This window comes from Myxine glutinosa, chromosome 10 (genome assembly GCF_964187855.1).
Source record: "Myxine glutinosa chromosome 10, kmMyxGlut1.1, whole genome shotgun sequence".
Lineage (NCBI taxonomy): Eukaryota > Metazoa > Chordata > Myxini > Myxiniformes > Myxinidae > Myxine > Myxine glutinosa.
Window position 1 is genome coordinate 131,935,039 of NC_136270.1, and position 15,582 is coordinate 131,950,620.

The window sequence follows — 15,582 nt, forward strand, 5'->3', positions numbered from 1 at the left end:
ATGGAAATGGAAATTAAGCAACGGACTAGTTGTGGTTGGAAGAACTGGAGGAAGTGCAGTCGTTTGTGTGATAGAAAACTGCCGATGAAACTGAAAGGAGTAATTTATAAGACAGTTAGAGACCGACTTTGTTATATTGTGCGGAAACTTGGGCAACATCAAAGAACGAGGAACAGAAACTGGATCCAAATGAGATGTGGATTCTGAAATGGATATGTGAAGTGATGAGATTAGGAGCCAGTTTATCAGGGGTTGAGTGAGGATTGTGGAAGCATCGAAGAAAGTAGCCAAGAAGAGATGAAATTGGTTTGGTCATCTGATGAGGAGAAAGAGAGAGAGTGGTGAGGCAAGTGATGGAGATAGAACTGCCAGGAAAAAGGAGAAGAGGAAGCCCTAAGATCAGATGGGAGGATGCGGTAGTGAGAGATTTAGAAGTTGTGGGATTGGAAGAAGAATGGGCGACTGACGGAAGGAGATGGAGAAGGGTGAACACTGAACAACCATCATTGTGGCATCCCCAAGTAAAGATGAGATGCCAAAGATAAAGAAGAGGAAGAATCATCCATGCAAATAAACTAGCAGACATTTTAATTTTAAGATTATCAAACACATGAAACACAAGTGTTTCATTCATTGCACAGCGACTTTTGAAACATCCTGGATCATGGTTGTTCAAGGTTGACTTGGATTTTTTATATTTAAGATCACAAAAATAATATTACGGTGCTGCACATGATTTTGTACAATGACATTGTCTGCCTTATGCAGGTTGTACAGAAAGTGACGTCAATGGTGGGTAGAGCATTCTGGGTAAAACCAGGGTGGCAGCCATTGGACCCCATTTGACATTATGGGGCTGATTCACAAAACTTTTACCAGTGGCATTGTGGGACCTTTCCTTGATTGGCTGATGGGTTTTCTTCATCCTTTTGAGCAATGTGTCGGTCTTCATGATATTCTGTCCTTTGCCCACATTACATAAACCATGTTGCGGTTCGCACTCAAGAGTCCCATATCGTCGGGTTTCCAAATCCTGGCTTATAGCTCAACGAACCTCCAGCATGGCCCCATGTATCTGGCCAGGTAAATCTTCCTCCTCAATTATCCCGGTTGCGGCTGTTCAAATCTGATGTAAATGCAACTTCACTGCCAGCCGACCCATGCGTGCTATTCGTCATTCAGATGTCATGCAAATGGATCAAATGATGAAACATTGGGCAGTTAGTCCGGTGTTTTTATATCTCGCTTCTCTTGTGTCTTGCATTTCCCGTGAAGTCATTGCTCGTAAAATTTTCATTGCGTTGCGTTTGTGTTAAAGACGGTGCCATGATGTGGCACTTACCTTGTGCACAGATGGGCAAGGTAGGTTGCGATTCATTTGTTTCGTTTGATCAGGTTGCCCACGGTGCTGCTTGCTGAATGTGTGTTGGTGTACATGGCACCCTCTCAATCTTGCCAGTTGCTACGCTGGGCTGCGGATACCTTCCAAACGGCTCTGTTTCTTAGTTACGAACAGGTGAGCACGTCTTCATTGTGCAAAAAAGAAAGATTGAGCTCTTGCGGCAGCAAGACGTCTCGGTGTGGATTAAAATTGGTTACCTTTCTCAAATATTACAAACATAGTGGTTTGGTTTGCATTTCACTTTGGAACATCTCAATGAGACGTTGTCCAGAAACAAAATCTTAACCGCTGGAGCATCATTGCCATAAGGAAATGCCGATGATGCACCGAGTTTGCAGAAATCATGAGATGAACTTCGGAAATCCAGTACGAATGGTGAAATCCCCACAAACCATGTCAAACCTCCTCTTGCATTTTCCTCCCATGCCAAGGTGAACTTGGGCGATCGTTTTGGCCAAGTCATGATTGAGAATCTCCGCCAGCGGCACTGTTTTCTGGCCGGGGCAATGGTTTGTCACAGCTTCAAAACACAGGTGTGTGCTCGCACCTTTCACTCACCTTGTGAGAACGGTAATTGCATGATCGGTGGATTTATTTGCTCGATTATGACGGACGTTTCATATTAATAGAGGTTCAGATCTGGAACACATTTATAATTCATCCATGCCGGCATGTCCATGACAGGTGAATCCAAATGCCACATCCATTACAACACTTTCCCATCGCCAGTGCCGAAGCCAGTGATGTACAGTTTGGCCGGTATTGCGAGGGTTCTTCAAATTGGACTAAAACTGTTTATGCTCTTCATCAAGTTTGTGTTTGTGTGTCTGGTATTATCGCAAAAAGAGCAGAAGCTGCTGAAGCCAAAAAAGCTTTGGCAATGTCTGTTGTGTTTGCGTTATTTTGTTTTTGTACCACCAAGCCATTATTCTTTTAGTTGAAACAACGGTATTCCCAACTCAGATCGACGACTTTTCAATGTAATCCGACTTAAAGGAAAGGTACGAGCCAGCATTCTGTCGATCGACCGCCTCGATGAGGTTATGCCTGCCTCTATCAGCGAAAGCATAGATAAGGCCAAAGTGAGACACAGCCTCACCATTGAGCAAGTGTTTATACTTGATGAGATGGGACAAATTACTGACGGATATCGAATTTATGCCGGGCTTGGTCCACAACACAGACTTTTATTTCATTTTTCATTCTACGCGGTTGTGCTGTTACAATGCCTCGATCAATGATCGTACTGAAGGCAACACTCACAAGACGAGCATCAACGCGATCAAGCACGTGGTCAGTCTTTTCCCTCATGAATCGGGAACTGCCAGGAACCTATCCCCCTTTTTCCATTGAAACAATGCCCCGACATTTGCGGTGTCGACATTTGTGGCTTCGCAATTCATGTCATTTTTCATGAATCACAAACCTCTGGGAAACTATCTCCCCTCTTCATCTTGGAAAAAATGCCTTGGCATTTGTGGCATTTTCCAGGAACATAACCCCCACGGATGTCAGGGTCCGACAGTATTTCCAAGTATATATATATACACAGTGCATTCAGAAAGTATTCAGACCCCTTCACTTTTTTCACATTTTGTTATGTCGCAGCCTTATGCTGAAATCGTTTAAACTCATTTTTTTCCCTCATCAATCTACACTCAATACCCCATAATAACAAAGAGAAAACAGGATTTTAGAAAGTTTTGGAAATTTATTAAAAAGAAAAAACTGAAATATCACATTGACATAAGTATTCATACCCTTTGCTATGACACTTGAAATTTAGCTCAGGTGCCTCCCATTTCTCTTGATCATCGGTGAGATGTTTCTACACCTTGATTGGAGTCCACCTGTGGTAAATTCAATTGATTGGACATGATTTGGAAAGGCACACACCTGTCTATATAAGGTCTCACAGCTGACAATGCATATCAGAGCAAAAACCAAGCCATGAGGTCGAAGGAACTGCCTGCAGAGCTCAGAGACACGATTGTATCGAGGCACAGATCTGGGGAAGCCTACAAAAAAAAATTCTGCTGCATTGAAGGTTCCCAAGAGCACAGTGGCCTCCATAATTCTTAAATGGAAGAAGTTTGGAACAACCAGGACTCTTCCTAGAGCTGACCGCCCGGCCAAACTGAGCAATCGGGGGAGAAGGGCCTTGGTAAGAGAGGTGACCAAGAACCCGATGGTCACTCTGGCTGAGCTCCAGAGATCCTATGTAGAGATGGGAGAAACTTCCAGAAGGACAATCATCACTGCAACACACCACCGATCTGGGCTTTATGGCAGAGTGGCCAGATGGAAGCCAAACAGTTCAATCTTGGTTTCATCAGACCACAGAATCTTGTTTCTCACAGTCTGAGAGTCCTTTAGGTGCTTTTTTGCAAACTTCAAGCGGGCTTTCATGTGTCTTTCACTGAGGAGAGGCTTCCGTCTGGCCATTCTGCCATAAAGCCCAGATCGTTGGAGTGTTGCAGTGATGGTTGTCCTTCTGGAAGTTTCTCCCATCTCCACACAGGATCTCTGGAGCTCAGCCAGTGTGACCATCGGGTTCTTGGTCACCTCTCTTACCAAGGTCCTTCTCCCCCGATTGCTCAGTTTGGCCGGGCGGCCAGCTCTAGGAAGAGTCCTGGTTGTTCCAAACTTTTTCCATTTAAGAATTATGGAGGCCACTGTGCTCTTGGGAACCTTCAATGCAGCCGGGATTTTTTTCTAGGCTTCCCCAGATCTGTGCCTCGACACAATCCTGTCTCTGAGCTCTACAGGCAGTTCCTTCAACCTCATGGCTTGGTTTTTGCTCTGATATGCATTGTTGGCTGTGAGACATTAAATAGACAGGTGTGTGCCTTTCCAAATCATGTCCAATCAATAGAATTTACCACAGGTGGACTCCAATCAAGGTGTAGAAACATCTCAAAGATGATCAAGAGAAATGGGAGGCACCTGAGCTAAATTTCAAGTGTCATAGCAAAGGGTCTGAATGCTTATGTCAATGTGATATTTCAGTTTTTTCTTTTTAATAAATTTGCAAAACTTTCTAAAATCCTGTTTTCTCTCATTATGGGGTATTGAGTGTAGATTGATGAGCGAAAAAATGAATTTAAACGATTTCAGCATAAGGCTGCAACATAACAAAATGTGAAAAAAGTGAAGGGGTCTGAATACTTTCTGAATGTACTGTGTATATATATATATATATATATAAACAACTTAGCCAAAAGTATGCAGACACCCCCTGTGTCAGCCACACCCATTGCTGACAGGTACATATAATCAAGCACACAGCTATGCAATCTCCATATAGTCAGGTCAAAATACAGTTTAACCCCCAAAAAATTGCTACAAAAGGTTTCTCAACTGATTCTGGTAGGGTTTAGCGTACGTTATAACATACTAAAAGTTTACCAAAGTAGGACCCCCGGAAAAGTGTTTTTTTCAAGATGGCGTCCAAGATGGCCACCGAAACCTCTTAATGATCATAACTATGTAACTATCAACTCAAATTTGATGATCTTGATGTCTATCCCCAGGTTTTTGGGGGCAAGGAACACATTAAGACAACTTTGGATATTACTGAGCTGTTGAATCATTATGAAATTGAACTCATGACCTTCAGCTGTCACCTAATGCACAAACACCTTTGTCCATCGAATAAGTTTCAGAGCGTTCAGTTTTGAGTGTCATCCTCCTCCTCAGTATCGACCTCTTGAGTGTTGTTTGGATTGTCACAGTTTTCAGTTTGGCAAGGGCCACATGCAGCAGTGCAGCGGAGTCCATAGCGTCTGCAGCTGCATCGGGAGGATTTGCATCCCCCCAAACAGTTGCAATGGATAATTTTCAAGAGTTCGTCAGGCGCAGCATTGTTTTGGGTCATAATTGGAATTAACTGATCATTTTCCTGTTTCCATCCCCATTCAGTTGGGTTCATTTCATTTGCCATCCCCATCCATACCATAATTTGAAAGTACACACGTTGGCTATGGAATATTGTTGCAGGTGATGTTGGGGGGAGCCGTTCAGAAGTGACAAATGCTTGAGCAGTTGCCACTTTTTTGGTGAAAATGATATGGCGCAGTGATGATAGCGTATCATTAGACTTGCCACCAAAGAGATCAACCATCAGGTCTTTGCCAAGATCTGATATGTCCTCTTGAGATTTGTTTTGAAGGATGAATGCACTAGCACAGGACTTCATGACAGGATCAGATTTCACTAATTTCCGGAAGGCTGACTTTTTTCCGATGCCGAAAATCCTTGAAGTAGAATCACATCCTGAGTAGGCATGTACAAAGAGCAACTCATTGCACACATCGTCTCCTAAAGTTTCTTTCAACAGGGTAATGTTATACACTCTGTGTTCTTTTGACTGCTTGTTTGCATCAGAACGGAAGTAGATGATCTCATTGTCTGTTCTGGAGTAATGAAGGAGCAAGATCAGCAAATCTGTATCCTCACCGACCAACGTTGTGGTGCAATGACGGGATCGTTCAACAGTTGCCTTAACGATATCAACGTCTGCATCCCCTGGTGACTGAATGACATGGCATCCCCTTTTAGTTAGTGCTGTGCTGATGAGAGCAATCATGTCTGCCTTGTTTTTGTCACGAGACAAAAAGTCGTCCTTTTTGCCTGCAAACTCTGTTTCTGCAGTGAAACTAACAATAGGGTGCAGGTTTTTTCCTCGTCTCTGATGTGTGTTGTCTTTTATGGAGGGACCTTCACCATAGCCATCGAACACCACTGTCGCTTGTCCGTAATGTCTCACAGTGAAGTCTGCATAAGACTCAGCTATTGCATTATATGAGTCGCCTTTGTTCCACGGTAAACGATGGAGCAAAGAGCCACCATCAAGCACGTAACAATCTGTTTTGGGAATAGAGTTCATCACAGCCTCACTTGATAAGTCCGCAGCATGGTCTCGAATTGCCTGAGCAAGCTGAGGTTTGTCTGCTGTTCGAAGAATGTTCCTGGTCTCAAAGAGGGCTGGAGGGTAGGGGCTTAGTTCATACGTCAAAACCTCTTCAAGGGAAAGATCTCCTGACCTTGACACCAGAAGGAAACGCTGGAACAGAAGGGCAGGATCAATGGTACGATCAGGAGCAATCTTCACAGCAGAGATATTCCCAAGGGTTTTGGCTCTGTCTTTCTGCTTGAATTTGTAAGTAAATGCCGACTTTCCGATTATATCTTCAATGATCTTGTTTCCAACCGATTCAAAGTCATGTACATTCACATCTGGCCCAGCCACTATCCCGTTGACAATGTTTCTCAGAGTAGGATCAGATGTGAAGGGTGAGCAGGCTGCAAGCTTTATCCGAATTTTCTCGAGATCAGATGCATCTCTTTTGATGCGCGCCTCAGTTGAGTCTTTGTGTTGCGGACTTGTAGTATAGGTTAGGTTTGTGAAATCCTGCATCGCAATGTTGTACTCGGATGTTACAGGTGCAGATAAGGTCCAAAGGTTTCGCATGTCCTCGGTCATCCCACTGCCGCGAGTTAGACCACCAGTGTTCTTCAGAGACCTCATCAACGTTTGTTCGATGACAAGATCACTACTATGACAGCTCGTGGGCAATGACAGCTCGTGGGCGAACTGCCTGAATTATGGCATGACCAACTGCCGCAACCTTGCGTCTTGTGTCTTTCCCAACGAACAATGTTTCCAGTGCTGTCCGCAGACTAGTCGGAATGAACGATAGGGCTGAATCAAGTTTTAAATCATCACTACTTGGATACTGATTCGTCACGGTAGAAACCTGAGATTTTATATCACTTCTGATTAACCTAGCAGCAGTTTCAATAATAGCGCGTTTTTGGGACTCTTCATCGCCTTCCTGACACGTTTGCTTGTAGTATGATCTCAGAATCTGCGACGTTTGTTCTCTCATCGTAACAATATCGTCCAAGCCTTCTCTTTCACCAAAAAAAATTGAGTCCTTAAAGCGTTCTTTAAGACGCTTTTTCAAACTGTAATTGTCATACGGTTCCGAATCAGGATTACAAAGATACCCTTTCATTATGAGGCTCAAAGATGTAACAGTTAGTTGTTCCTCACTGTTCAGTTCTAGGTAAGCACACATTTTCTGAAATGCTTCATACTTATCTTCATCTTTAGGACGACCACACTTTCTGCGCTTGGCTTCGGGGGCTTTCTGGAACTCTAAAGGCACAGACTTGAAGGACCGGAAATTTCCACTACACGAATGATGATAAAGTCCGTCTGCTGCATGTAAATCTCGTAAATAGTATTCAATCCGACCCTTTACAGTATGTCCCCAATCATCTGAACGGGATTCACAGACCTCCACAATTGTCTCCACAAATTTGTCAGTCCGTACCCAGCTAAAGTGTCCCTTGTCCAAATCAATTGTACATCCACAGAATACGCAATCCTTTTCACTGTCAAAACCTCCACTTGATTGTCTTGTGGTTCTCTTTGGTGGCACAGAACCACTACTTTTCTTTGCAACATGGCTTTTAATGTTTTTATCATTTATGTACTGTTGACGACAGCTTTTATGCACTTTAGTACTGGCTTCAACTACAAGATCGTCCTTCCGCTTTACACTGGTTTCATTTATTCCCTTCGCCCCCTTCCACTGAATTGCAACCCAGTTATCACTGGAATCCTCGATCTCCTCCTTGCAGATTGGACAAAAAGCTTGACTGGCTGTGCTTGCACTCATTGTTGAATCATGTCTGAAAAAGAGAAAGATGAGAATTAGTTATTCAGTTAGATCCAATTCGACACATTCTTCAGGTCAATATATGGAAAATGCCCCCTCAACCTGTTAGATAATGGCCCACTTTCATTTTTAATGGTCTTAATGTGTTCCTTGCCCCCAAAAACCTAGGGATAGACACCAAGATCATCAAATTTGAGTTGATAGTTACATAGTTATGATCATTAAGAGGTTTCGGCGGCCATCTTGGACGCCATCTTGAAAAAAACACTTTTCCGGGGGTCCTACGTTGGTAAACTTTTAGTATGTTATAAAGTACACTAAACCCTACCAGAATCAGTTGAGAAACCTTTTGTAGCAATTTTTTGGGGGTTGAGGGGGTATTTTCCATATATCGACCTTACTAATAGACAAACAGTGGCAGTAGAATTGGCCGTACTGAAGAGTTCAGTGACTTTCAACGTGGCACCGTCATGGGATGCTTCCAACTTTGTGGCAACAGTTTGGGAAAGGCCCTTTCCTGTTTCAGCATGGCAATGGCCCCATGCACAAAGCGAGGTCCATACATAAATGGTTTGTCAAGATCGGTGTGGAAGAACTTGACTGGCCTGCACAAAGCCCTGACTTCAACCCCATCAAACACCTTTGGGATGAATTGGAATGCCGACTGCGAGCCGGGCCTAATCGCCCAGCATCAGTGCCCGACCTCACGAATGCTCTCGTGGTTGAATGGAAGCAAATCCCCACAGCAATATTCCAACATCTCATGGAAAGCCTTCCCAGAAGAGTGGAGGCTGTTATAGCAGGAAAGGGGGGACCACCTCCATATTAATGCCCATGATTTTGGAATGAGATATTCGACGAGCACATACAGGTGTGATGTTCGGGTGTCCACATACTTTTGGCCATTGTGTGTGTGTGTGTGTGTGTGTGTGCGTGTGCGGTGCGTTGCGTTGCGTTGCGTTTATGGGATTTGCATCCATCCATATCCGCTTGTAAATATTCCCCTATTTCCTCAATACTTCCCAACTATCCCCAATCCCCCATTCCCTAGTCCCATTTTCTGTAAACAACACTCTGTAGACCCGACCTCCCCCTATTTCCCCCCATTGAATGTCGCATCCAGGTCCACCGCATCTCACGTAGACAACTATAGGACATCTTGCTAGTTATTCATAGTCTATGTCAGTTAAGGATTCGTTTCCATTTATTCTGACCCTTCGTTGCACCAGAATGTGATTGTATGGCACCATTAGGAAGTTTAGGACCTCCCAATACCTCCCCGCAGCTCTTCCTCACAGTTCTCAGTAACAGCAACAACAGCAACAACAACAACAACAACCACGAGCGCGGGGAGTGCGCGTCCTCACTCCGGCTTGGTTGGCTTGGTTTGGTTGGCCATGTGCTCGACGGGGTTAACAAACAGGGGCTCCCTGTCGGCCCCTCGTCAAGGGCGGAGCCCGGTAATCCCCGCACCCAATGGAAGCGGCGGACCGGCCCCCCAGTTGGGGCGGAACCAACCAGCCGAGGGCGTGTCACTCCCCGTTGAGCATGCGCAAGAGAGGGAGTGGTGACGTAAGATGCGCGCAGAGCTGAAGGAGAAAGGACGCACCCTCCGAGCGCCGAGAGACCTCTGCCATTAAGAAAGACCTCCCAAAGACTGAGCTGTATCCTGTCCCCGAGCCAAGGTGCACCTTGTGCCATCGGTCTACCTGCCATCAATCCCTGTGTGAGTCAGCCTTGTCCGTTTGTCCGTGGTCTGTCTGGGACTAAGTAAGCCAGTTAGATAAGCTAATCTTTGCACTGTGTCACCTGCTGTAAATAACCTTGACTGCTCCTTTTCGTTTGTGTGGTATAAATAATAAATCCTGTTCCTCTTCTGTACGTCTTCGTCCTCTTCTTCCTCTTTCCATTCGATCGCTTTAGAGTTTTCCCCAATTGAATATCTGTGACGCGATTTGGCCAACGTTCGGGGTAATCGGGTAAACTGTACGAACACGGCGGCCATTCCGCTCGGTCAAGCAACATCTTTAGCCGTGTCCGTAACAATATATATACACACACAGTCGTGGCCAAAAATATCGGCACCCTTGCACTTTTTTCAAATTTTTTTATTGACAAAAGTATTTTGTCTCCACAATTCTTTCTTTATTTCACTGTTAATATTACAGAACCTTTGTTTTTGATTCAGAACTTAAAATATCCTTTTAAATCAGAAAATAAAAAGAAATGGCATTGACAAAATTATTGACACCCCAGACTTAATATTTGGTAGCACAGACTTTGCACAAAATAACTGCAGACAAGAGCTTCCTCTAGCCATGGATGAGCTTCCTACACCTCTTTGCTGGCAGTTTGTTGCACTCCTCTTGTGCAAACTGCTCCAGTTGTCTCAGATTTGAAGGGTACCTTCTCCCAACTGCTGTTTTCAGATGTTCCCACAGTTAGATCTGGACTCATTGCTGGTCACCTCAGAACAGTCCAGCGTTTTGTCTTGAACCATTCCTGGGTGCTTTTTGTAGTGATTGGGGTCATTGTCCTACTGCAAGACCCATGACCTTCGACAGAGACCCAGATTTCTGACATTGGGTTGAACTGACTTAGTAATCTCCTGATTTCATGATGCCATGCACACATTCAAGGCACCCAGTGCCAGAGGCAGCACAGCAACCCCAAAACATCACTGAACCTCCTCCATGTTTGACTGTAGGGAAGGTGTTCTTTTTTTTTTGAAGACTTCATTTTGTTTTCTGTAAACAGAGAGATGATTTGCTTTACCAAAAAGCTCTAATTTGGTGTCATCTGTTCACAGGACATTCTCCTGGAAGGATTTGGGTTTGATCAGGTGTGTTTTGAAAAACTCCAGTCGGGCTTTCTTATCTCTCTCTCTCCTCTCTCTCTCTCTCTCTCTCTCTCTCTCTCTCTCCCTCTCTCCCTCTCTCCATATCTCCCTCTCTGTCTCTCTGTCTCTCTGTCTCTCTGTCTCTCTGTCTCTCTGACTCTCTCTCTCTCAGAAGTGGGGTCCCCCTGGGTCTCCTACCAAAGAACCCCCTTTCATTGAGGTGGCGATGGATGGTGCGAGTTGAAACGGTCATACCTTGTGTCTGAAGGTCAGCTTGAATCTGTTTGGCAGTTGATTGAGGTACTTTCTCCACCATTGGAACAAACCTTCACTGCAATCTTCGATCAAGTTTTCTTTTGCGGCCACATCCAGGGAGGTTGGCAACAGTGCCATAGGCCTTAAACACATATATACTAATTTCGTTACTCCCAACCGCATCCAGGTCGACTCCATATAGTGGGTGGATACCAGATATTTATATATACACTACCGGTCAAAAGTTTTAGAACACCTCAATTTTTACAGTTTTTATTGAAATTTGCGCAGTTTAATGTCTCAATGTGCTCTGAAATTAAGCATAGAACAAATATGCAATTGGAGATAAAAAGGAAATCATAGAATCATTTTGTTTAACAAAATGTAATTTAAATTTTTGACTCGGCAAAGTAGCCACCTTTTGCAGATGTAACCGCCGAACACACTCGTGGCATTCGTTCTACAATGGAAATCAAATATTGTTTGGGAAGTTCTTCCCAACACTGTTGCAGAACATCCCACGAATGTGTTGCACTTGTAGGTTGCTTTGCTTTCACCCTTCTGTCCAGTTCATCCAAACCAGCTCGATGGGGTTTAAGTCTGGAGACTGTGCTGGCCATTCCATGATTTGAAGCCTACCGTCTTGTTCTTTTCCTCGAAGGTAGTTTTGACTTAGCCTGGAGGTGTGTTTAGGGTCATTATCTTGCTGTAGGATGAACCCCTGACCAATGAGGCGTATATCAGAGGGTATTGCATAACGCTCAAAATCCTGTGGTAGCCCTTATGGTTCAGGGTGCCAGTCACTCTGTGCAAGTCGCCGACTCTGGATCCAGCAAAAGAGCCCCAGACCATCACGCTTCCTCCTCCATGTTTGACAGTTGGTGTCACACACAGAGGAACCATCCTTTCGCCTACTCGACGGCGTACAAAAACCCTGCGTAATGACCCAAAGCAAGGGCGGATCCAGGAATTTCAGGGCGGGGGGGGGGGGGGGTGCATGAAACTACAGCGTTGGGGGGGGGGGGGGTCTGTGGGTCCTTGGAAGTTTCTGCAGTACCTTGTGTTCTTCTCTGGTCCAACAGTTAAGCAGATTCGCACCGCCTGCACCCTCATCCTGGATCGAAGGGGGGGGGGGTGCAGGGGGCACCCCCCCCCCCTGGATCCGCCCCTGCAAAGATTTCAAATTTTGATTCATCGGTCCATAAGACCTTCCAGTCTTCAGTAGTCCACTGGCGGTGCTTCATGGCCCGGGCAAGCCTCTTTTTCTTATTTTGCCATCTTAGCAATGGCTTTCTTACTGCCACTCGACCTGACAAACCTGCAGCTCGAAGTCTTCTCTTCACAGTTGAAACTGACACTTGCTTACTTCGACCAGTGTTAAGCTGTGCTTGAAGCTGTTGTCCTGTAAGCCACCTATCACGCAAACTGTTGACTCTCAGAAACTTGTCTTCTGATTCTGTTGTGTCTTTGGGTCTGCCAGACCTCTTCCTGTCAGAGTTTCCTCCAGTTTCCAATATACTACTTCCTGCAGTGCAATATTGTCCAAATAATTCTTCAGAGGGTGTAATAACAGTCTGTTCCAATACTGCTTTTATACAGACAGGGGGTTTGTAATCAAGTAATCAGCAGAGGTTGGGACACCTGTAGGAATTATTGTTTGCATCAACTTTCAAGGCTTAATTTACTTGCATTGTTGCAGAACAGCTGTAAGTTGTTAACCCATTACTTGTTCCCTGAAGAAGGCCTTTTTTTTTTTTTACAATATAACTGCAATTTACATTATTTTCCCGTTTTTGCTGACCTAAACTTTTTTTTTTTTACCTCGAACAGTTTACTGCTTACCTTTGTACCATTTCAGGTTATTCACTGGCCATTAAACTGCGTAAATTTCAATAAAACTGGAAAAATTGAGGTGTTCTAAAACTTTTGACCGGTAGTGTTTATATATATATATATATATTGTTGTGGATCTCACACGTTGGCCTTTCCCCTTATCAAGGCGGGATTAATCCCCTTGTCTTTTATCTAGCCGACGCGATCCGGAGCTATGACGTTCCTTCCGGACGGCGTTAAATAGGGTTGTAAGCCGAATTCTTATTACCTAATTACTAGCACCACCCAGGAAGCAAGGAAATAACTACCGCCCGAACCATGGTTTTAGATGGGAATGCCGAGCGGTAGCGAGCCGCGATTCGGGCCGTTAACAGGTATTAAACCCGATCTGAGCTGTTGTAAATCCTGCCACGTTTACCCAATGGAGAAATCACTAAAACGGTCGAATCAGGAAAGACAGGAAGAACAGATTGGTTTATTCACACTATGTACAGTGAAGAAGAAGAAGAAGTAATGTACAGTGGAGAAGAAGAAGCAATGTACAGTGAAGAAGAAGAAGCAATGTACAGTGAAGAAGCAGCAAACACAGGGCAGCCTTATACAGTCTTAACTTATCCCTGGACACGGGCCCATTCGCACTCAGACTCAGACTCACATGGGGGTTGTAGATGGTCGGGTCGAGGGTCCAAAGATGGCGTCCACAGCTCGCTCTGGTCCCAAACTCGTACCACGAAGAAGATGGTAGACGGCAGGCAAGCTCTCTGCGTGTTGTTGGCGCGGATCGGACAATTATATGGGGGGGATCGGTAAGCTGGGCTCGCGGTTACTTCGCGGCTCACGGCTACTTCGCGGCTCACGGCCACGGACGTAATAGAAATACCGGCGCTTTATATGTGCTCCCAGCAAGCCCAAAGCCAAATCCTCAACGAGTTCTTGCGATCAAAGTTCCCCCAGCAAGTCCTTCCACCAATGCCAAACGTGACAATCCTCATGCAAAGCGCAAATACTCTCAAGTCCTGGACAGTCCTCTTACAATGATTGCAGTTGCATCAGTCCTCTTCATGCGAGCGAGCTCAGTCCTTTTGATAATACGCGAATACAGTCATTCCTCGCTATATCGCGGTTCACTTTTCGCGGCTTCGGTACATCGCGGGTTTTTCTCGCTAGTATATGTAAAATTATATCGCGGATTTTTTGCTATATCGCGGGATTTTGCGGTATAAATGTATTTTTATATACTATTATTTTAAATATTTTTGTGGTAAAATAAGCATTTTCTAGCCTAAAAAATTAAAAAACGTAAAAAAATAAGAAAAATACAGTAATTAAAACATATTACAAGAAATAAAATACTGTACATAGTGTACAGTAGAAGAGTAGACAAAGAGACAAAGTCGTGCGTATGGAAAACGCAGATGCAGCAGCTTCCACTTGCGCTAGTTACCCACGTAATGGGTAACTGTAATGCTCTTTCTGGCTGTGCAGTACATTCATCATCGTCATCACCTTCATCGTCATCAGTACTGCACAGCTAATTCATCATCATCTTCATCACGCAAGTTGTAGTATTGAAGAGCCGGGGCTCTTGCTTGATACGGACGAAATGACGGGCAAGACACAAACTCGTCCGAGAAGATATTTATTCTCAAAACCAACTCGGGAACACTGAAAAGCCCGTTTATCGGGCTGCATTATAAAGCACAACCAGAAACCGAAAGCCACGCCTCTCAAGCGTGGCGTGCTTCGGTGGTCACGTGATCAACAGGTGTAGCTGATTATACCCGCACGCGCGGCAAGCTTTAGCGGTCACGTGACCAGCCACTCTGGCGCCGGGGATCCCCGCCGGTGACGTCACCGGCTGGAGCAAGGAGATTCTGATGCTGGTCTTGCTTGGGGGACCCATGGGTCGCTACAGTATCTTCAATGGTGAGTACCCATTAGAATTTTATATGTTGTTAAAATTACGTATGTTTAAGAGTGTAAAAAGTGTTTAAGAGTATAGGAAGTGTTTATAAGAGTATGGGAAAGGTTAATAAGAGTGTGGGGAGGGTCATAAAGCTTTAAAATGTATATAAATAATAAAATAAAAATATGGTCGCTACTTCGCGGATTTTCGTCTATCGCGGGGGGTTCTGGAACGTAACCCCCGCGATAAACGAGGGATCACTGTATACTCTTTCTGGCCAGTCCTTCCCGCACAGTCCTGTCGAAGGGCTTTGCGTGCGCGGTTATATAGCGCCGCCCAGCGAACCCTCTGGAATGTGCCATACGCACACTTACCACGCCCCTTAGGCCATGCCCACTGAGCCCTGGTTGGTTGTTGGGGTCTTACCGGCTCCGCCCTTGATGTCTGCTTGATGTGGCCACACCCCCAGCCTCGCGCTCCGCCCCTTTTCCAGGCCTTACCTCATGGCATTTGGCTGGTTTCAGCATCCTAATGCGAGGGGCAATGGGGCGCAGACTGGTTGGTGCGCAATGGGGAATGGGGCACAGACTGGATGGTGCCCAACGAGGTCGATTGGAGGGTGGGCTGCAAAATGAACGGGGCCGACTCTTATTTATTT

The 15,582-nt window shown here is 45.0% G+C and overlaps 1 protein-coding gene across 8 annotated transcripts in view; it reads left to right on the top strand.

The window, feature by feature from the left end:
- The window catches only part of LCMT1 (leucine carboxyl methyltransferase 1), a 272,789-nt gene that overhangs the window by 240,149 nt on the left and 17,058 nt on the right, over positions 1 to 15,582 (top strand). For all 8 annotated transcript variants that reach the window (XR_013624822.1, XM_078786137.1, XM_078786138.1 and 5 more), the window contains 2 exons: positions 1,396 to 1,516; positions 1,834 to 1,935. Coding sequence is in view for 7 of the 8 variants with exons in the window: in XM_078786137.1 (XP_078642263.1) it covers positions 1,396 to 1,516; positions 1,834 to 1,935 (223 nt within the window). In the remaining variant the exon portion in view is untranslated. The remainder of the gene's footprint in view (positions 1 to 1,395; positions 1,517 to 1,833; positions 1,936 to 15,582) is intronic.